General features: G+C 34.9%; 1 protein-coding gene across 2 annotated transcripts in view; it reads left to right on the forward strand.

The window, feature by feature from the left end:
- The window catches only part of TRPS1 (transcriptional repressor GATA binding 1), a 194,640-nt gene that overhangs the window by 13,668 nt on the left and 157,050 nt on the right, over window positions 1–23,922 (forward strand). For both annotated transcript variants that reach the window (XM_069466066.1, XM_069466067.1), the window contains exons 3-4: window positions 3,686–4,815; window positions 17,909–18,512. In XM_069466066.1, coding sequence (XP_069322167.1) covers window positions 3,686–4,815; window positions 17,909–18,512 — 1,734 coding nt within the window. The remainder of the gene's footprint in view (window positions 1–3,685; window positions 4,816–17,908; window positions 18,513–23,922) is intronic.

Here is a 23,922-nt window from a genome sequence, read left to right on the forward strand (position 1 = left end):
CTACCATATTGGACAAGGAAGGCTATGGAATATTTCCATCATCTTAGAAAGCTCAAATTGGACAGCACTATTCTACACTTCTCACTTGTTCCTCACGGTAATCCTATAAAATGGCAAAGTGTACAATATTATTTATATTCATAAAGATGAGGAAACTGAAGTTCCAGGAGGTTAAATAGGATGTCTTTTCACAGAATTTGACTTAGAGAGAACTTCCTCTGGGAGCAAACAAATACAGGCAAAAGTAAATACAAATGAAAAAAGGGTTTAGTCTACCATTTTTTTATTTTAAAATCTGAAAAGCAGAGATGCGGTGTAGCTTGTTCAATGTTTTATCCCTAATATCTACCACAGAGCCTGACTCATGCTAAACACTTATTAATTACTAACTGAATGAACGAATACATGTAATTTTTGGTCCAAGAAGAACTTCAAGTTTAATATAAGTTTTAAAACGTGTATATCTATACCAAAGGAACTACTGGGTTGGTAGGTTATAATTGAAGTTCTGGTTAGCAAGTGTAGAAAGATTGAAAGCTATACTCTTTATTCTGCTTGTGATCTCTTTTTAGTATAGTCATAACTAGAGAACAATAAAATTTTCTACTCTTTGTTGGATTCAACCATTTGAAAGGCTCTCAATCATTCTATGAGTGTGTAGACACTGTTTCCTAGCAATAAGTTTCAATAAACTGTTGCTGCAAACACTTATCCGGCATAGCTGTTCTTGCTGTGTTTTTGTTTTTAATCTACAAAACAATAGCTTTAAAATAACATTTATGAGTCATGAAAATAAAATAAATATGATCAATAGACCTGGGTACTGCCTTTTAAAATAATTTTGTTTTATTTTAGAATGGTGTTTAAATGATGCACATCAGTTATATGTCACTGTGACTGAAGTGCACATCTATTACTATAGAAAGTATGGAAATTGCCACAAATGTAGATTTCCTCTTTTGAAAGAGGAAAGGGGTAGAGTACTAAGTAATTATGTTTTCCAGAACTGGCTTTTATATGTGATTCTAGTATTATATTAGCTTTTAATAATATATAATACTAATGTGGTTTACTGATATTAACCAAGAAGGCAAATACATAACCTATAGAAGCATCTGTATTGTTGTTCTTGTCACTAAATGAGATCTTTGAGTTTTTGTTTGCTTGCTTTGGTGGCTTTTAAAAGAGCAGTCAGTAGTATGAAGGTATTTATTCTTCATCATAATTAAAATATTTAGCCATTACAAGCATCATCAATAATGGAGTGGACAGATCTTCGCTGGGTTAAAAAAAAAAAGGTGTAAACACTACCAAATTGAAATACCTAATGCAGTTAGCTAATCCTAAACCAAAATGCTTTACTGATAATTTTTCACAGAATTACCTTTCTTTCATAGTCTCTTCACCTAGTCATTCTTAGCCTGGGTTTTCTGATTCTTAAGGTTATTGTCAACAACCTGGAAGGGCTGGAAGGGATGTAGATATGCTTAGTAATAATTTAAAATTCACTTCAAAGTCATTTGTTCAGGGATTTCTTAAGAATATGTGCACCCTTTGTTCAGCCCTTTCAGTGTGGTCATGGCACACGAGGCTTAAAGATTGCAAAATCAAAGAAATAATAATGATGTGTGGTGGTTTCTTGGGATTCTCCATTTTACAAGCAGAAGTTCAAAGCATTTTATGTTAGGGAAGCTCAACAACTCTGAAGCAATGTAGAAGCTGAAACAAGAAAAGTTGTATCTTTAGATTTTGCACATTTTCTTTGTCTATATTAAAGAAGAATGGGATACTTCTGAATTTGTCCCTTTTGATTCAAGTTTAAGTCCCCGAACAAAGTACCTGATTGATGGCTGTCCATTTCAATCATTTGTTTTTTTGGAAATAAAGTTTTTCCTCACCTCCAGTGAGGTGGGAAATATATGCAGACATTATACAATATTATATATTCCATTTCAGTGCAACATTTAGTTGTGTTAGTGACTTAAAAGCTAGATTAGAATGTTTTAGACTGTACCCTTGAGTTTATGGCTTTGACATTTCTTATGACATTGGCTGTCAGGTTGCTGCCTGGGAGAGTGCCCTGTTCTTAGTTTTCTGGTTAAGTGATACTCTCTGTTATTGACAGACTGAAATCTATGTGTTCTATGGTGGATATAGACATTATCTAATGCAAAACATTATAATCCTTTGATTAAAGGCTGTGAGAGACTTTCATAAACCATTATCTTAATGTATAGCAAATAAAAGTTGTTTATGTATGAATGCACATTTCCTAAAACTATAATTACTGGACATAAATTTAGAGGTTGCCCCAATTGAGAAATAAGGAATCTGTTGGCTAGGAAGGTTAAATAACTCAATCAGTTTCACACCTTTCTTTAAGTAGCAAAAGGAAACCTTAGATCTTAGTCCTTTATATATAATAGAGGTACACACATATCTCTCAGTGCACTACAGGAATATTATTTGCATTTTAAGTGGAGCCTTTAAATGATTTTGAGATGCCTGAGACTTTTCTCATGGAGTTATTTGGATATGAGCAGTGATCACACGTGTCATTTTTGAGCAGCTGTTGAAGAAGGCAGAACATGATTATGCCACTTGCTTAATATATTACATCTGGTTGCTGGAAAAATTCAAAAATTCACTGGTGGTTGGAAGGGAAAATTTCTCCCTTTTTGGAGCATTTCATTCAAAAACTCTTTTTTAAACCATGAATTTTGCCTACTCAATGGTGGTGTTTAATAGAGCTGCCTGTTGAGGTACACACTGAGAATGGAGGAAGAGTTTTATATAAAGTGCCCTTTGAAGGCTTTTGTAGCCCTGATACCATGTAATTTCACAATTTGGGAAGGAAAGCAGAGCTGTAATGATTTTTATGGTGGAATTATTTTATTTTGGTGTTTAAACATCCACATGATTTATTCATGGGAGCTTGGGGCCCATCGCAATGAAACAGAGCCTTACTCAAATAAGGCCCTGGAAGGTTTTCTCCTATTCATTTGTCCTAGATTGTGAAACATTTGAAACTCTTTACATTGGTCCTCTTTTACCAGGATTTACTGCCCACTCCAATTCGTTTTATTTTTGTGTCATGGTGCATGGTTGGGGTTTGATGATAAGCCATTTTGTGTGGTCATTTTGGCACCTTTATTTACCCAAAAGATAGACCTCATCTTTGCCAGCAGCCTCTTAGCCGTAGGAACTGAACAGAAGATTTCCTTGGAGAATATCTGCATTGAGTAATCTCTGAGCAAACTGCCTTTGGTTTTGACAACCACCCTTAGCTTTTCAAAAAGAAATCTCATGTGATTTGGATGCTTCTGTAGGAATGTGATTTCAAGGAGGCAGTAGTAAAACCTACTCAGTTAAAAATTGTTTTTTCTTAGCTTTTTTAAAGTACATATTATTAAATCTTTTAAATTAGTTATAGTGCTTTTATTACTTATCTTCATCTATTACTTTGGCCTAAAGTGTTTGGCATAATGAACCTCTCAAAGAGTAGCTGTTGAGAAACGAAGAGTGAATTTATTTGGCTCTGATTATTCAAGTGATTTCATAATAAGCAGAAGTACTATTGTATTTTTTGATGTGGAATACTTGTCAGTATCTCCCCTCCCCTCTGCAGGGAGGCCATTGAATTCATGACATGTTTAAAGTAACATCCTTTTCTTTTACTCTCTAGGTCACTTCAGGTGGAACGTTCATTGGCATTGGACGGAAAACACCAGATTGCCAAGGGAACACCAAGTATTTCCGCTGTAAATTCTGCAATTTCACTTATATGGGCAATTCATCAACTGAACTAGAACAACATTTTCTTCAGACTCACCCAAACAAAATAAAAGCTTCTCTCCCCTCCTCTGAGGGTGCAAAACCTGCAGAGAAAAACTCTAACAAATCCATCCCTGCGCTTCGATCCAGCGATTCTGGAGACTTGGGAAAATGGCAGGACAAGATCACAGTCAAGGCAGGAGATGACACTCCTGTTGGCTACTCAGTGCCCATCAAGCCCCTTGATTCCTCAAAACAAAATGGTACAGAGGCCACCAGTTACTACTGGTGTAAATTTTGCAGTTTCAGCTGTGAGTCATCTAGCTCACTTAAACTGCTAGAACATTATGGCAAGCAGCATGGAGCAGTACAGTCAGGTGGCCTTAATCCCGAGTTGAACGATAAGCTTTCCAGGGGCTCTGTCATTAATCAGAATGATCTAGTCAAAAGTGCAGAAGTAGAGCCAATGACCAAGGCAGACAAGGGCTCGAGTGGGGTGAAAAAGAAGGACTTCTCCAGCAAAGGAGCAGAGGATAATATGGTAACAAGCTATAACTGTCAGTTCTGTGACTTTCGATACTCCAAAAGCCATGGCCCCGATGTAATTGTAGTGGGGCCACTTCTCTGTCATTATCAACAGCTCCATAACATTCACAAGTGTACCATTAAACACTGTCCATTCTGTCCCAGAGGTCTTTGCAGCCCAGAAAAGCACCTTGGAGAAATTACTTATCCGTTTGCTTGTAGAAAAAGTAATTGTTCCCACTGTGCACTCTTGCTTCTGCACTTGTCTCCGGGGGCGGCTGGAAGCTCACGAGTCAAACACCAGTGCCACCAGTGTTCATTCACTACCCCTGATGTAGATGTACTTCTCTTTCACTATGAGAGTGTGCATGAGTCCCAAGCATCGGATGTCAAACAAGAAGCAAATCATCTGCAAGGATCGGATGGGCAGCAAGCAGTTAAGGAAAGCAAAGAACACTCATGTACCAAATGTGATTTTATTACCCAGGTGGAAGAAGAGATTTCCCGACACTACAGGTAAGCCGTATGAGGGGCAGGACACCAAGAAAATGATGGAAAGAATCCACAGATAGAAAGAGGGCTGAACCAGGAATTGTTGGGAGTAATTTTGATGACTTCGGTAAGTTACAGGGCCAGGTCACATAAAGATCATTCATAGATTTGCAGATAATATATTGATTGATGTGATGACCACAGATTTCAGTTTGGTCATTTGTTTCAGATCATGTAGTCATGTTTCATACTGATTTTATACCATTTACTGTGTTTTTCTTTTTTTTAAATTCACAGTGATGCTGATAATATTGATGAGTTTATTAACTTACCATAATCCATTTATTTGTCATGACTAAGTATGATACCATTTCATAATTTTTGACAGAGCAGGTCCCAAATTAAAGGGGCTATTATAGTATATACTGTTCTCCGTTCCAACTGAGAAACAATCATCTTGAGAATATGCTGCTCATTTTTCTTTTATAATGAGATTGGCCATTCTTCTAATTTTGAAAAATTGTCCATCATTCTGTTTGGCATCTAAACAGTAATCTGAGGGTGAGAATTTTGTAATATGTGTGATTTTGGATGTATACTTGCTCCTCTGAGCAGGTAAAACTGCTTAATTTATTCTAAATTCTTAAATATATGCAGGGTATGTTAGTGTTTTTCTTCTACTTTTACCCTATTCTTCTCATAAAAATTAATTTTGCAAGTAAATCTTTTATACTTTCCAAAGATGAGTTTAGGATACATACCTTTATTTCACTTATATTTTGATTAATTAGTTAATCCAAAAATACATTGTGCCAGGCATTAAATATGCAGGAGAAAATAAGACAAACGTAGTTGGTGCCCTCATGGAACTTACAGTCTAGTAGGGAGGACAAGGCACTTAACACATCATGATGAGAGTAATGAGTGTCATAAAAGATAAAATACATTTGAATATAATGATAACATACCCAGATATGGTGGATTAGGATATTCCTCCCCAAGGAAGGTACATTTAAACTGAGACTTGGTTATAAGTAGGAATTAGTTCAGCAAAGCCCTGGTAGTACATAGTGTTCAGGTATTACTTAGCACGTATTGGGTGCTTTCTTGTGATTAGGCTTCTGGACATCAAAATAAAGAGCTTTATTTACTGTTTTTAAGTGTTTTTCTACATGTAGATTCACTATCCTGCTTTAAAAACCTAGTTATTTCAATTTTTACATTCCAGGATTTTAAACACTTCCTTCCATTCCTTTTAAAAGTTACATGTTAGTGTGAGTATATCTACGTTTTTTCAGTCACCAGTAATGAAGCAATTCATGTCCAACAATAGGCTAATAATGTTAGATGTTAATTTGAAGGGCATCCTAATGTTCACAGTGAATCAAAATGTTCAGAAAACACTTATTTGAGATTTACACTGTTTAATTTATAAGGTCAGCCCTAGGAAAGACACAGTCCTGCAATCAAATATGTGTTCACACTTGCAATGAGTATTTCTGGCTCCTCTGATGTTAGCTGCATATTAATTTATTTCTGAGGCTAGCAGACATCAGCTTCTTTCTGAACTTTACTGTGTGGATATGCATCTATTTGCATATTGTGCATGTACATTTGTTAAGTGATGTAAAAATTAGGTAATCCATTCTCTTTTTTTTGGAAAGAACAATATTTTTGAGAAATCCTCATGATTTTTTTTAATCATGAAAAAATCAGCCAGTACATACATGTGCACATGTACACACGTGCACACACACACACTCATTCCGATGCATGTAGCTACCAGATCATTTGGGCAAGCAGTTTTTCTCAAGGCAGCTGAGGTCATTGCTTTGAAAACCTGTCTGGGAAAAAAGGGTTTCCACATGCTTTGGTAAACAAAATAATCCCCTCAAGAAGTAAAAGTATGAATAAAAATATTACTGAATAATGTCAGGATTTAGTTAATATTCAGTGATGAAAGTAAGCTCCAGAGAGAAGAGACTATTCATTTCTTGTTCGCCACTGTATCTGCACAATTTAACACAGTGGCAGGATGCCTCGTAGGAGCTCAGTGAATATCTTTATGTAAATGAGATCCCTATGAGTTTTTGACTTCACAGTCGTTATGAATAATCTGAGATCTCCAAGGTGAGTTACATATTAATCTTTCACTATTACATGGCCTTGGAACCCTTCTGAGGACCTAGGGTTTCTCACCAAATGACAGTTGTCTGTTCATTTTGAATTTACGTCAACTCTCGGCATTTGATTAGCTAAAAAATTAAACTGCACTTGTCTCTTGGGCATTAAAATACTCTTACACTTATTTTTAAATCCTGATGTAGTTTGGCTGATCAGAGATCCTTTAAGGTGCTGAGTAGTTTAGCTTCAGTCTGTTTACGAGTTCTTATAAAAGTATTTGAAATTCAGAGCCTTATAATTTCAGGAGTGACAGCTTGGTAGGAAGTATAAAGAAACTCTACTGAAAGTTGAACAACAAGGGAGGCCCCAGGGATATGAAAGGAAATAGTCACATTGCTGTTTAAAACTTGATCTACTACCAAAGCATTTTCCCAAAATGCCACATTTTGAAGATACAATAAGAGGACAAGTTTGCCTTGGCACAATAGTATCTTTCTTATTAAATTTGTTTACTCATATTATTCATATTGGGACAATTCTACCATAATTTTATGTTATTGCCGTGGAACATTCTAGGCTTTTGAGTGTTTTATATACAAGATTTGCAGTGTGCTAAAAATCAGCATAAGCCATGAACTTTACAATATGTAAAATCATCTAGGTGTAAGATAACTATAGCTGAGAAGCAATAGAGTTAATCTAGAACTCTGAGTGAAAAACCTGTGTAGATTCCATTGCATGGGTATTTTCCTTCAAAACTAAGTTTAACCTGGTTGAACTGTAAACATTATCTAACCAGCAACTGAGATTTGGTCAATTTTCTTGATGTTTCATATTTACCTATAATACCCCTAATTAAGATCATAATTAGTAAGTTATTACATTCCACTCATGAGTTTGCTTTTCTAACTGCATTTCTTTTATTATCTAATTCAACAATATACCCATTCTCTATTGACCACTGTTCTAAAGTAGATGGTTAAAAAAAGTGCAGATAGCAAAAACCTTAATGAACATGTGTGGATCAAATTTTCTACTGAAAAGATATTATCAGACTATATTTTAAAAATTCAACTATATGCTATCTACAGGCTATACAACTAAAACATAAGACTCTGGGCAGTTTGAAAGAAAGCAATAGACTTTAGTTATACTAGAAAATATACACCAAAGGAAAATTGAGGTACTTTTATTAATAACATACAACTTAAAGACTTTAAGACAAAGGGCATATGAGGGAAAGAAAAAAATCATTATGTAATGATAAGAGATTTAATTCCTTAGGAAGGTACAGTAGTTCTAAACACATTAAATATAAACATAAATAAATATAAATAGATAAAGCAGAAGTTGATGCAAGATGAGTAGACCGAATGGAAATGTTGTATTCACTCAGAATTTCAATTTTTCTTAGGTTATGTTCTATACGTTCTTCTCCACTTAACTATTTCCAATTCTAAAGGATTGATCTGATTTTCCATACATAATTTTATTTATTTATTTATTTTTTGTGCCTGAGATACTCTCTTCCCCTGGTGTTATTTTATTCTGCAGTGGCAGTAATATCACCTGCCACAAATTGTAGACTTTTATGCAGACAATGCATGTTTTCAAAATGACTTTATTAGATATCATATCGACTGAACTTTATTTAAACTTAAATATTTGAATTGTTTTTTTCTGTGATAATTTATCTGTAGTTGTTTGATTCTTTAATTACCAAACATACCTTTCAAAGTCTGACTAATCAATATTTATGATTTATTCATTTACTTTGATATTCCATTTAGTCATTGAAGAAGAAGAACTATGGTTAAAACTATTCGAAGTAAAATACAATTATTGGGTAAAGAAGAGGTTTTTAAGTGATGGCATCAATCTCTGGAAGTTAACATTTAAAGGCTAAAAACAAGCATTGCTCAGAGCTGTGCTTCCCATATACTATAGGCTGATTTATTATGAAGATAGAAATATTATCAGAATATAACAAACGAGTAGCATCTTTTAGCTAATTTTTTCCAGAAGCATTCCTCAACTCTTTATGAATTATGAAAATATAATAATCTCTACTAACAAATGAAAAGCTACTATTGGGATAAAAGGCCACTGTGCACTGAAATATGGATGATCCAAAAATAAATGCTTTTTTATAGCACATGAAAAGTTTATAAAGTAAGATAAGGAATAAAATATCTTTTCTCACAGAAAGTCTAAGTCATGTGTACTAAGTACAAATTTAGTCTTTTTTTAGGCAGCTTGATGTCCTTTGCCTGGAGAGAAAGGTTGATTTAGCTGTTTAATCAAAGTTTCTTTGATTTATCTCCTCATTGTCCAATACTGAATGGGACATAATGAGATTTTATATAAATATATCCCAAATATTTTGTGGGACATACACTAACATATTAATTTATGATCTGAAATTTAAATTTAACTGGGCATCCTGTGTTTTATCTGGCAAACTTGTGCTAAGGAATCCTACAAAATGACATCTTTTTTTCCTCAGGTAGCATGAGGAAAGTGTTTGCTATACTGTTGGCAGGAGAATATAGAATCTAAATTTAATGCAAATCATATGTTTGTAATGTCTTTTAAGTTAGTTTGGCTTAATGTAGCCAAAAGTTCTAGGAGTTTTTAAATAATGAAAATTTTTCAAGGTACCACTGAAAATATACCAACTTCAAAATATCTGTTCACCTCTTAATATTTCTCTGCAGCTATGTGATTCTACATATTAAATCCAGCATTGTGAATATCCTCAGAGCTGTAATTATGCATCTGTTTGATTATTAAGCAGATGTTTATTATTTCTGTGGATGACGTGTGGTGAGGGGAATACAGAGACGTGTGAGCTTTGGTCTCATTCTGAGGGCAATTATATATAACTTGAAGTAAGACATATATAATTTTTAATAAAGGGTGTGTAAAAAAATCTTAAGAGATAGACAAAGTTTTAGAGTAATTCAGAGGACACAGGTTTATTCTTGGATTAAATCATTTGAGAAGTTTTTATGGATGAGGGAGTGGTTAAAGTGGGTCTTGAGAAATGGAGGAAAAATACTGTGAATGACCTTTGAGGTTTTCATATTAATGCTGGTAAAATAAATTGCATTTAGTAGGTTAGAGGAAAATCCAAACTAATGTAGTTTCATGATAACTAAAGTTTTATTCTTGAGAAATGTTTCTTCGTATTAGGGCTTGCAATAATCTATGCTTATTCTTTGCAAGTATGGCATTAGATTGAAGATCTTGTCAGCTATTATTGAGAGAATGATACATGTCAGAGAATATGCTCAAATCTTTTGAAAACTGATTCCTGAATAAGCTAGTAACATTGCATCAACTACCAAACAACACACATGAAATGGTAACCATAAACAAGAGTAAAAATATTGTATCTTGCCCTCAACATTATTTTATGTTAGTTGATTCTGCTGAATTTCTGTTTCTTTATCTATGAAGTGGGGATGAGACTATATACTTTGTGTGATTTTTGTGGGTAATATTTATATACATGACCTAGCATGAAAGAATATTGAAAGATAATCCCTCAACAGTGAAATAGAAAAAATGAATTGGTTTGAGATTATTCTTGACAACTTCATGTTTATGGCTTTATTTATTTATTCATTTTTATTTTATAATATTAAGGAGGTACAAATGTTGTTGTTACATGGCTTGAATCAGGGCTAAAAATGTGCCCATCACCGAAAGAGTATTCATTGTACCAGTTAGATGGGTTTCTGCCCGTCCCCTCTTCCCCTCTCCTTGCTGCTTGATTTCCAATGACTTTTACTTCCCTCTGTGCATATGTATGCCTATCCGTTAGTTCCAATTTAATAGTGAGTACATGTGGTGTTTGTTTTTCCATTCTTGAGATATTTTACTTAGGATAACGGTCTCCAATTCCTTCCAAATTGCTGCAAAAGGCATTAATTCATCTTTTTTATGGTTGAGTAGTACTCCATGGTATACATATACCACATTTTGTTAGTCTATTCATGAGTTGATGGGCACTTGGGTTGATTCCACATCTTTGCAATTGTGAATTGTGCTGCAACAGACATTCGAGTGCAGGTGTCATTTTGATAAAATCACTTCTTTTCCTTTGGTTAGATACCCAGTAGTGAGATTGCTGGATAAAATGGTAAGTCTACTTTTAGTTCTTTGAGGAATATCTGTAGTTTTTTTCCATAGAGGCTGTACTAATTTGCAGTCTCACCAAGAATATGTTATAAACATTCCTTTCTTTCTGCATCCATGCCAACATCTGTTGTTTTTGGACTTTTTAATAAAACTCATTTTAACAGAAGTAAGGTGATATCTCATTGGAGTTTTAATTTGCATTTTCCTGATGATTAGTGATATTGAGCATTTTTTCATATGTTTGTTGGCCATTTCTCTATCTTCTTTTGAAAAACTTCTGCTCATGTCTTTTGCCCACTTTTTAATGGGGTTGTTTTTTTCTTACTGATTTGTTTGAGTTCTTTGTAGATTCTGGGTATTAACCCTCTATCAGATGAGTAGATTGCCAATATTTTCTCCAATTCTGTAGGTTATTTGCTCTGTTGATTATTTCCTTAGCTATGCAGAAACTTTTTATTTTAATCAAGTTCCATTTACTTATTTTTGTTGTTGCTATGATTGCCATTGGGGTCTTAGTCATAAATTCTTTGCCTAGACTGATTTCTAGAAGAGTTTTTCCTACATTTTCTTCTAGAATTCTTGATTTCATACCTTACATTTAAGTATTTTATCTATCTTGAATTAATTTTTGTGAGTGGTGAGATGTCCTGTTTCATTCTTCTGCATTTGTCTATCCGATTTTCCCAGCACCATTTATTGAATAAGGCTACTTTTCCCCAGTGTACGTTGTTGTCTGCTTTGTCAAAGATTAGTTGGCTGTAGGTTGATGATTTTATATCTGGGCTCTCTATTCTGTTCCATTGGTCTATGTCTCTATTTTTGTACCAATATGGTAATGTTTTCCTTACTATAGCCTTGTAGTATAGTTTGAAGTCTGATAATGTGATACTTACACCTTTATCATTTTTGCTTAGGATTGCTTTGGGTCCTTGGGCTCTTTTCTGGTTTCAAACTAAGTACAGAATTATTTTCTCTAGATCTGTGAAATATGTCGTTGGTATTTTGATGGGGATTGTATTGAATCTGTAAGTCACTTTGGGAAATAGGGGATTTTAATAATGTTGATTCTACCAATCCATGAGCATGGTATGTTTTTCATTTGTGTCATCTGTGATTTCTTTCTTCAATGTTTCATGATTGCCCTCATAGAGATCTTTCACCTCTTTGGTTAAGTATATTCCTAGGTATTTTATTTTCTTTGTAGCTGTTGTGAATGGTATTGGGTCTTTGATTTGACTCTCAGCTTGACTGCTATTGGAATATAGAAATGCTACTGGTATATGTACATTGATTTTTGTAACCTGAGAGTTTTCTGAATTTATTTATTAATTTCCAAAGTCACTTGGTGGAGTCTTTGGCATTTTCTAGGTACAAGATCATATTGTCAGTGAAAAGTGATAGTTTGGCCTCCTCTTTTCTGACTTGGAATCCCTTTATTTCTTTCTCTTGCCTGATTCCTGTGTGCTAGGACTACCAGTACTATGTTGAATAGAAGTGGTGACAGTGGGCACCCTTGTCTTGTTCCAGTTCTTTGTAGGAATGCTTTCAACTTTTCCCCATTCAGTATGATGTTGGCTGTGGGTTTGTCATATATGGCTTTTATATTTTGAGATATATTTATTCTATGCCTAGTTTGTTGAGGGCGTATAGTTTTAATTCATAAAGCAGTGAATATTGGCTCTCAGAAGTGGGTGAGATAGTATATGATTTAAGAGTGAAAACTATGTTGCCATTCTTCATAAAAAGTTCACTTGAGAATGTTCTAAAAATGCTGAGTATTAATATATACAGGTATTTTGTGAGTTCATCCCCAGAGATCTTGTGCCCATCTTGAAGTTATTTCTGACCGTAGTTGTGTGATTCTTGCTACTCATTGTGTAGACTGGAGACCAATAGCATTAGCATCATCTGGAATCTTGTAAGAAAAGCAGAATATTAGATCCTATCCCAGCCTTCCAGAGTCATAATCTGAATTTTAACAAGATCCGCAGGTGATTTTTTGCATTAGCTTGAGAAGTGCTGCTCTAGATGTTAGTTAGGTTATTGAAAAGTTTATATTGCTCCAGGCTTTTGAGAGTAATGTTCTCTTTTTAATGTTTTCTATCATTTATTTAGGACTGATAAGGAGAAAGGAGTTCTTTAGGTCTCCAGAGTACTTTGTAGCAAATTGCCTTTTCTGCTTCACCTAGTGATGTTCAATGGCCCAAAAGATTGAGCAGTTTAGCAGTTTACTGCTTAAATGTCAAGCTTTACTCTCTTTTCATTAATAGTAGTCAGATTCAAAATCTTTAGATTCTGCATAACAAAGATAGTAAGGGCATTGTTTGTGTTTTATTAAGGTTTTGGGAGTTGGGGGAATGTCTTCTGAGTTTATTCACTAAGTTGTTTAGAATCATGATATATCTAGTAATATGGCTTATAGATACTGGTCCCTGCATTAGTGTTACCTGAGGACTTCATTAAAAATTTAGATTCTCAGGTTATGCCCAGGGCATTCTGATTGAGGAGGATGAGGATGACTCGGAATCTCTGTTTCTAAGAAACTCCTCAAGTTGCAAAACTGCACAGCCTGTTTTGCAAACCATTATTATAGTCAGTCTCCTTTCTTTTAAAAGACCTTTTATATCTTCCATGTTTCCATTTTGTATATTGTCAGTAATTTCATTTATTTTTGTATAAATTTAGAAATTTAGGCAGCAGAGAATAGGAAAAGAAAACACTGATCTGGAAGTTAGATGCCCTGTATTCTTGACTTAATGTAGACTAAATGGAAAAGACACTATTTCTCCATTTTACTATCTGTAAAACGGGCCTTATACTTAAGTGGACTATGAGACTATATTGGCATGAGTGCTTTGAACTTTCAAAAGAAAATATGTATGAATTGAGCTTGTTTTTACAACCTTATTTTAACATCCTTCCTTTTAAAATGTATTTATTTCAACATAAAACCTGGTTCTCACTGAAAACTTACTTCTGCAGTTTCTCTCTCCTTTGTGCTTCGTACCTATTCCTAATGTCCTCTTCATTCTGACAGTTCTACAGCCCCTGTGTCGTGGATGGTTTTGCCTAGGTCAGTTGGATCAAGAGCTTCTCTATGAGGAAGATCAGAGCAGCTCTTGCTGAAACCTGTCAGGAGTCAGGGAGTTGTCTATTAGGACAGGAACTTCAAACTAGAAAACCTAGAAGACTCAGACACCTTGTCTCAGGGTGTGATGTGTTGTCCTGAACTCATTTTCTGGGCAAGTGCCCAGGACTTTGTATATTTGGGAGGAAGTACAAGTCAGTTAATGGATAAATGTTGGATGTGTTCATCTTCATTTGGTAAAGGGATAGGGGTAGCTCAAGAACATTTCTGGATTGCAGAAGTAGATATCAAAGCTACATAATCTTAATTACTTAAATATATTGCTAGATATGTCATGTTCTAAGCTCTTTTAATGAATACACTCACAAAACATCCTCTACCTCCTTAGACTAATAAAACACAGGTAATGCCTTTACTATCTTTGCTTTCTGGAATCTTAAGATTCTGAGTCTGACTACTATTAATGAAAAGAGAGTAAAACTTGACAATTAAGTAGTAAAATGCTAAACTGTGCTATCTTTCAGGTCATTGAACACCACCAGGTAAAGCAGAAAGGCACAGGATTTATTCTACCTGGCAATGCCCTAAAGTAAAAGATCTTCCATTAATAGAAAATAGCTTGGTTTTAAAAATATTGTTTGTCATGGTTGAGGTACATGGAAAAGGATGATATTAAAATACCAGTTTGTAAGTTTAAACTCTTGCAGAAAGAGTACAAAATGCAGGTTCATATGGAACAGAGGAACTTTATTTAATTTTAGGATTTATACTGGTTAACCCTTACTTAATTGCTTACTACAAGTGTTAATTAATATTCACAAGAACCCCATTAACATGCACTTTTATTTTCATTTTGCAGATGACGAAACTGAGACAGGTTCAGTAAATTTTTCAGAGTTACATATTTAGTAAAATACAGGGCCAAGATTGAAACACCAGCAATCTGGTTCAAGTATCCTCTTATGCCTGCTAAATTATTTCTCCAGTGAGAACTGAGAGTCTGCTGTTTTAAAATAATTTTTCTGTGTGGTGCTCTAGAATTTCTTCTCTTATATACTGATACTTTCTCCTCCTTGTTGTGCTAGTATTTACAGTCTTTATTTCTTGAAATAGAATGACTATAATCCTTTGGAATTTTTGCACTAGAGCCACTGATTTTGGTAGAAGTGTAGTGGCAATTTATAGTCTTAATTCATAGGCAGGGATCCCATTAGAGATGTCAAGCAGAGGTCTCACCATGTCAAGGAACCACAAACTCACTGCCAAGGTGGAAAGTGAATTCATTAGAAATATCTTGGGGTGAAGGTCAATCAGTTGTTTTGTTTATATTTTAAATTTTCATGAATCAATGGATTATGTAGACTATCTTCAGTAAGGTAATTTTGGATTTATAAGCTTATCTCCCATTAGATTCTGCTAGAATGTGGTTTTGGTGAGAAGATTCTTTGGATGAGGTTCCCAGAGGCTCCAGGTCCTAGATTTTAGGTTTTGTCTGTTGCCCTTTGTGATATTAATCCTATATTTGGATTTTGTGGCTTCAGAATTGGTGGCAAGATTCTTACTCTTGGTCATAGATATCCGAGCCCTAAGGATTAGGCTACTTCCACTTGAGAAATTTAATTTTACTACTGTACTTTTATGGTTTGTTCATCCTCAAATTATTTGTCATTTGTTATATTTACCTTTACTGCTTGAGCAATGAAGAAATAGGAGAAAAATTTGGAAGAAATATTCTGTAAAAAGTTAAATACCCGTATTTATTCAAGAAAATGTAAGCTTTTAAGTAGGTGCTTCATTAACTAAGTATTGTCCACAAATACTTGCTGAGGTTTTGTTACATCTTATAACTTTGACTTTCGTTTCCATAAAAAAGGAACATTCTTTTGGAATTTCAACCATGTGACATGTCTCCTCAGGGAATGAAGTTATTAATACAGAAATGATTACATTCCCAAAGTCATTTGATTAATGGGTACAATATACAGTTAGATAGAAGAAAAAAGGCCTAGTGTTTGATAGATCAGTAAGATGACTGTAGTTAACATTGATCTAGTGTACATTTTAAAATAGCTAAAAGAGAATAATTCAAATGTTCCTAGCATAAAGAAAAGATAAATATGTAAGGTCATGGATATCCTAATCACCCTGATTTGATCTTTATACATTATACGATGGTATCAATTTATCACATGTACCCCCAAAATATGTACATTTATTAAGTATCAGTAACAATAATAATGAATCATAAAAATATTTAAGCTCTAGATGACCCTTCCAGTATGTGGATTGACATTCTTCCTCATATTCCTCAAAGGCACGGATGGCGGCATCTTGTCAGTATCTTAGATGTGCTAGAATGTGCTTCCTTTCCCTTCCTTCTCCTCGACAGATAGCTCGTTTCCATCCTTGGATATTATATATCTCCCTCAGAAAGCCCTTGCTGACTACCCTAAGCAGCCTTCCTACCTGAATTGCCATCCTTTCCATTTAATTCTTAGCACGTATCCCTCTTTGTACTTACAGATTTATTTATAGTCTTTATGTGAAGCTTGTCATTCCTGACTAGACTCTAAGCACCAGATGGGCAAGGACTATGAATCTTTGATTTGCCAATGTGTACCCAGTACCTGGCAAAGAAATATTTTGATGATTATCTAAAATTACATATATTTGTCGGTATCTTACATAGCTTTAAGTAATAGCTCACAAAACTTGTTTTGTTACTTTAAGTTTACAGTAACTCATAATACATTATATCAGACAAGTACAAAGTGTTTCACATGGTATTTAGAGAGTCATACAAGGCTTTTATAGCTAAAGAAAGTATATTTTATTCCAAATCATTTGTGTATCTTTCTTGTATGCTTTTTACAATGCAATGCCTCTGTTCTTTGTTAGTCAAACATTTGTCCTAATATAGCAGATACTGTTCCTTGACAGCAGTTGATGCTATGAAATTTGACAATAAGATTGCCTTGTTTTATGCCATTTAAAAGAGAATACACACATCCTTTTAGTGAGAATGTCCTTAAAGCATATATCATGCTGTTTGACACCGGACAGACTCAAATTTGTTGAATGTATATATGTCCTTATAGATGGATAGAATTTGTTTAGAAAAATCTTGGGTTTTTAATACAGCTAATTTTCTAGATTATGTAGATCAATCAACCATATTTAATTGACTAAATGGATTTAAATTCAATGATTGAAAAATACATTTTATTTCTTTTATTTCATTTCTTTTAATTTATTTTAATATATGGAAAAGCTATACAAAGCACTTCAGCATTAGAAATGTAAGTGTATTTCTAGGGGGGAAAAACACCTGAGTTTAATTTAAATAACAGACCAGGGCATTGAAGAAATCAGGTGAAAAACATATGGATAGCGACTTAAATGATGTGATTGATGATTATCCATCAAGGTAAAATGAACAGGGCAGGGCATTAGATAATAATGCAAACCAATCAGTTTCAGTGCTAATCACCTGGAATGTATGCACACAAGTGTGTGTGTGTGTGTGTGTGTGTGTGTGTATACCTGTTACTGCTCATATAACAACAGGGAACTTTACATTCTTTCTACAGAATTGAAAATGCCAGTTAATTACATTCCAATTTCTGGGTGTTGAGAATATTGTATTTCATTCTACCTACTACATTGCATGAGATAAAATTCAGGTGCTTAAAGCCTATTAAAAAAAAAAAAAAACCTTCAGAATGCTGTATTTGCAATGACTGTTTTCTTCTTCTCCAGGAGAGCACACAGCTGCTACAAATGCCGTCAGTGCAGTTTTACAGCTGCTGATACTCAGTCACTACTGGAGCACTTCAACACTGTTCACTGCCAGGAACAGGACATCACTACAGCCAACGGCGAAGAGGACGGTCATGCCGTATCCACCATCAAAGAGGAGCCCAAAATTGACCTCAAGGTCTACAGTCTGCTAAATCCAGACTCTAAAATGGTAGAGCCAGTTTCTGAGAGTATGGTGAAGAGGGAGAAGCTAGAAGATAAGGAGGGGCTCAAAGAGAAAGTTTGGACTGAAAGTTCAAGTGATGACCTTCGCAGCGTGACTTGGAGAGGGGCAGACATCCTGCGGGGCAGCCCGTCATATACTCAAGCAAGCCTGGGGCTGCTGACACCTGTGACTGGCACCCAAGAGCAGACAAAGACTCTTAGGGATAGCCCTAATGTAGAAGCTGCCCATCTGGCGCGACCTATTTATGGCTTGGCTGTCGAGACCAAGGGATTCCTGCAGGGGGTGCCAGCTGGCGGAGAGAAGTCCGGGGCCCTCACCCAGCAGTATCCTGCATCGGGAGAAAACAAGTCCAAGGATGAATCCCAGTCCCTGTTACGGGTAGGAAGGTTTCATTTTTAAATAGTTCATTTATTTCTAAGGGAAAAGAGTGGGGGGAGCACACATTCACTATATTCAGTATTGTGTTTTATGAAGTTAAACTTAATCATCTGTATCACTCTGGGGGTTTATCCTTATAAGGCTAAAGTGGCAGAAAGTCGCTCACGTGTGTTTGTGTGTGCTGTACACTTACTTGGTACAACGTCAGGCAGTCACTTGTTTGTCTTTGCTCTTAGCTCAGATTGAATGTTGGTTAATCATTTCTGGTGATTATGCAAAACAACAAGGCTGCATTTGGAGAAGGGAGGTTTAGAATCCCAGAAGGATGCACATCTGTTACATTAAAATAACTAAATGACTTTTAAATTTTAAGGTGATATGACAGTATCTGGTTAATAAGGAAGTTAGCAGAGATTTAAGTCACTAAGAATCTAATGTCATTGGTGAGATGTTAATACAAAAATATAGTGTTTTTAAAAACCCATAGTATAATTATGTACAAATGACAATGCTTGTTGTTTAGTTTGCCAAGAAGAGGAAGAAAGAATGAGAAAAGCCTAAATGTGAATTGTGTGAAGTCCAAAGAAGAGTACCCTGTACTTTATATTATAGGGATCTTCTAGGGAGAAAGCACCAGGTGGAAAAAGAAAACCAAACCAGATCCTCAATTGCTGTCTTCATGTTGTATAGAATCAGCTTTGTTAAGAAATCTTTTAGATTTTGAAACTTCACGTGCTGCCAATAAATGGTACTTGCTTTTTGCCTAAGGCATCACTTCTTCGACATTTCACCTTCACTCTGTTAAAAGTTTTGAGCTCTATGGATGATTCTGAGGCTTTGTTCCTGTGTGGAAGGTAGGATCAGAAACTAGCTAACTTTTACAAAAGATCCAGTTAGGAAATAGAGCTCAGTCAGCCCAGTGCTTTGACCCGGGGGTCAGAGACCAGTGAGGTCTCTCTGGATGTATACTGGGGAGAAAAATTGCTCTTCCCAATGTCTGCTTGGCTTCTCTGTTCTCATTTCCTGCAGATTCCCTGAAGCTGGTCTGTGCTTCTCAGGTATTCTCTAGTGGAGTTGAAAAAAACGCCCCTTAGAGGGGCACAGTTAATTATAAAAGCTGTTACCTTTCCCATCTGTAGTCATGCCCGGGAGCAAGAGAAAGGCTTGAATACAGAAGAGGGGATGCCCGCTGTACACTGAGAAACAAAGAAGCTTTCCTGCAGGGAAGGGCAAGTTTATCATGAGTAACTTTGGAAAGAAGAGAAATAGTTCCTGTGCCTTTCAAGATGGGGTTCTCAGGGAGCTTCTTTCAAATACATATATATGGAACTGCGTTTTTATAATTGTAAATGCTCATCATTTTCGTAGCATAACAGTACTCTCCTGGTCTCAATGACTCATGGCTTCTGGTTAAAAGGCAGGAATGAAGCGTCCTACATCTCACTGATTTCATACCGCATCTTGTGATTGTGAGTGCTTGGGTGCCTTACATCGGTGTCACCAGAGCCCCCTTTCCTTCTTTTTTCCATTTAAAACTGTTTTCATCCCTGACATCTTCATTGGATGCCAAATTGTTTGACTCTTTTAGACTGTTACTGGAATATTACCTTTTTCTGCCACCGTTTGTATACTCAAAGAATTTGGAATGGCAAGTAATTTATTAAGCAGCGGTATCAAAAACCTGAGCACAGTAGTTAATATTTTTTGAGCATTCTGGGTATGATAATGCTTTTCTTAAAAAAAGGTTTTTCTCAATTCTTCTACTTCCTTAATTCCCTGACTTCAAGTCTCTATTGCATCATTTCAACTGTCTTTTCAGTTCCTCTACATTAGCTGCTGAAGTAGGATATCTTGAGTGCTCTCCTTAGCCCTGTTCTACAATGAATAGCCAAATTCCTAACCTTATGATTTATTGTCTTAAAGGCTATCATCTACTAAGTTTCAGAGAGCTGACAAAATTATATATTAGTTATATATACACACACATATATATATTTTAGAAAGAGCCTTGAATCATTCTTCTCTGATTTTAGTAAAATTTGAATGTTTAAAGTTCTCGTTTTGTATTTTAATAATGCTTTTGGAAACCACCAATTGTATTGGCTATTTGGAATAGGAAGGGTAGCCAATTTGTTTTTTTGTGCCACATTTAGTTTAAGTGGATATAAAATTTTTGATGTGTACATATCTTAGCTGATGAGCTTTTTAAGACTACTAAACTAATTAAGAAGCAGAGCCCATTCTGACTGTGAATTTGACAAAAATTCTACTTGGTGGTAGAAGTTGGTATTCCCAAGTTATCATAGCAAATACAAACTTCTCAATTCATTACCCTGCCATCAATAAGAGAAGATCCCAGCAGAATTTTGCCATCCTGTTTATGAAAGGCCAAAACAATGTACTTTAATCTTGTGGTTGTAAAGGTCTAGTTATTAGAGAAGGTGTGCTGTAATAATTTGTAAATACACAATAGAAATATGCAAATATAATTTATGTGTTTTGAATAAAAATACAGTAGTAAGTCTGTATAAATATATACTTCCAGAATATTGATATTTGAGTTTAAACAGTAAAATGGAACTTGAAATCATCTACCTTGCTGTTTAGCATGTTTATTTAGAAATAGTAAGTAATTTAAGAAATGGAGGATATCAGGTTTTAAAAGTGAATTTTTTGTTAAATAGTGCATTCAACATAGCATTAACAGAGCAGGTATACTGTTAATAATAAATACATTTATACATAGTTTGTAATACTAACAGTAAAAAAAATGGCAATCATCTTTAAATACTGTAGAATGATATCAAGAATTAAGTATGGGAAGTTTGTCCAACAGAAAATGTTGATTTTAAATTGTTCAACACTATGTTGGTAAATAATGGAAACGTTTTAAAGGAATAAGCTAAATGTAGTTAGGGTTGTATCACAAAGCACATAATTATAATGTTGCTTTCAGAATATTAGTCTTACTAATACATGGTTTTTTAGTGGTTTTAATGATGAAAGTTTGCTGTACTCCTTAAAGTGAGGAAGGAAATATAAAAATCACGAGAATAGCTAAAATTTCAAAATGTTCTCTTCATTAGCATTAGTACTTTTCTTTTTTTTTTTCCTCCTTGGATTTAAGTTTTGCATTCAGTATCAGGTCATTTATGTATATTTTCTTTTAGTGAGTATTTACATTTTTCCCTTGTTATTAGTATGAATTGATCTTGTTTTTAAAAATTTTAAGTTGTGTATGTCACCTATGCAGACCATTGTGCTTTGAGTATAACAAAGGGCACATTCACATAAGCTTTAGCTTATAAAATACTTTAGGAAAATCAGATTTTTTGTTGCATATTAACTGCACAATATTTCTATAAAATCACTGGGTATTTTCTTTTTTTAGTTGGAAGAACTATTAAAGCCTTTGGAATCTTTGCTATAAATAGTCAAAGTTTATGTGAAAACATTCATTTATACTCCTAAAACTTCTAGAATAGAAGTTTTATAAAACATGAATAAGTTCTGGAAAATGGTCACCAAAATTTAATATTTTGAAAACCCAGGCCGGGCGCGGTGGCTCATGCCTGTAATCCTAGCACTCTGGGAGGCCGAGGCGGGTGGATCGCTCAAGGTCAGGAGTTCGAGACCAGCCTGAGCAAGAGTGAGACCCCGTCTCTACTAAAAATAGAAAGAAATTATCTGGCCAACTAAAATATATATAGAAAAAATTAGCCGGGCATGGTGGCACATGCCTGTAGTCCCAGCTACTCGGGAGGCTGAGGCAGGAGGATCGCTTGAGCCCAGGAGTTTGAGGTTGCTGTGAGCTAGGCTGACGACACGGCACTCACTGTAGCCCGGGCAACAAAGCGAGACTCTGTCTCAAAAAAAAAAAAAAAAGAAAACCCAGAGTTTTATTAGATTTAAAGTTTCACTCTGTGAAGAGATTAACATATATAACATTGCTTGTGCTAAAAATGTAATCCAATTAGTTTTATATATTCCAATAGATGTTTCTTTCTCATTTTAAAATAAATTTGTATAGTCAGGACTCATGTACAGTCCTGTGCCTTTTTTTCTGACCAGTTTCTTCTATAATGTAGATTTACACAAAAGTATCTATCTATTTATTTTTTTAGATTAAACTTTTATGCAGATGCAACTGTACTAGTCATCTTATTTCCTTGATAAGAAATTCTGGATTTCATTTTTATAATGGGATTTTTAGATTGAATTTTATAATGCAGAAAGCTTTGACTTTTACCTGATAACCATATTAATAGGGACCCAAAATAAGTCATTAAATTTTACAAAGGTTTTGCCAGTATCACATATATTTTTCATATGTTAGTAAAATGCAGAAGTATAATTAAGTTTAGCAGGTAAATCTGTAGGGGGAGCTTATGGCAAATCAACATTCAGGTAAACTCCTCGGTGTTATTTGTCAAAATAGAATGTCATAGATAACTCATAGGCTAAAATTCTTCCATAGGTTCAAATACTCTAGTCATTAGACCACTTATTTCATGCACCAAGGGGAAAGATAATTCTCTTCGAGATTAGTTTTGGTTTCCAGTGTAAATTTATTTAGGAAGGTTTGCCAGTTTTAACATCTACATTTTGCACTGCTTGGTTTCAGCGGAGATGTTCTGCCCTGGGCCTGTGGGAGTAGAGTTCCAAGTTGAACCTCCAGGACTGTCAAAGGAAGGGCCTCCCAGGATCTCCATTCATCTGTCGCTTAGAGAGGATCATACTGCCTGCCATCCTCACAGGAGTGTTGTGCAGCTTAGTTAATTAACGTTTGTCAGCCATTTGAGATCCTCAGATGCAGAGTGCTAGATAAGTGGAAGTAGTCTGATTATTTGTTCATTTTGTAAATGTGATACCAGGACAGTACAATGCAAATGTTATTTCCCCCTTTCTTTAGTGGTGTTAAATTTATAGTTTAAAGATTGTTGATACCAGACAGTCTATTGAGATGCAAAAATGTTCTTTTGGGGACAGTCCATTGGCAGCCAAACAGACGTTCAAACAAGTGACAATGTTGAATGCCTTTACAACCACTGACAGAAGACTGCAGGAGCTTTTTTTAACTAAAGTTGATCTGAAGTGAAGAGCGATATCCATTGTTTTGCTTCCTATTTAATTAAAATAAAAACAAAATTTCAGCTATCATATAGGTATACCATATTGACTTAACATAATGTTTGTGTACATAACTGTTTTCTTCACCCTATTTGAACTTTTTACGTGTGCAAATACCAAAGAGATCATACAGTATCAGGAAAAAGGAGAAGCATGTACCTCTCTAATCAGTAGCTATGAAGCAGTTATTCTAGGCCCTGCTAATAAAGTTTCTCTTTAGGTAGCAGTTGAATATTTTATTTGCCGAAGAAAAAAAATAAATGATTAAAAATTATTGACT

The sequence above is a fragment of the Eulemur rufifrons genome, chromosome 3 (assembly GCF_041146395.1).
Source record: "Eulemur rufifrons isolate Redbay chromosome 3, OSU_ERuf_1, whole genome shotgun sequence".
Classification (NCBI taxonomy): domain Eukaryota; kingdom Metazoa; phylum Chordata; class Mammalia; order Primates; family Lemuridae; genus Eulemur; species Eulemur rufifrons.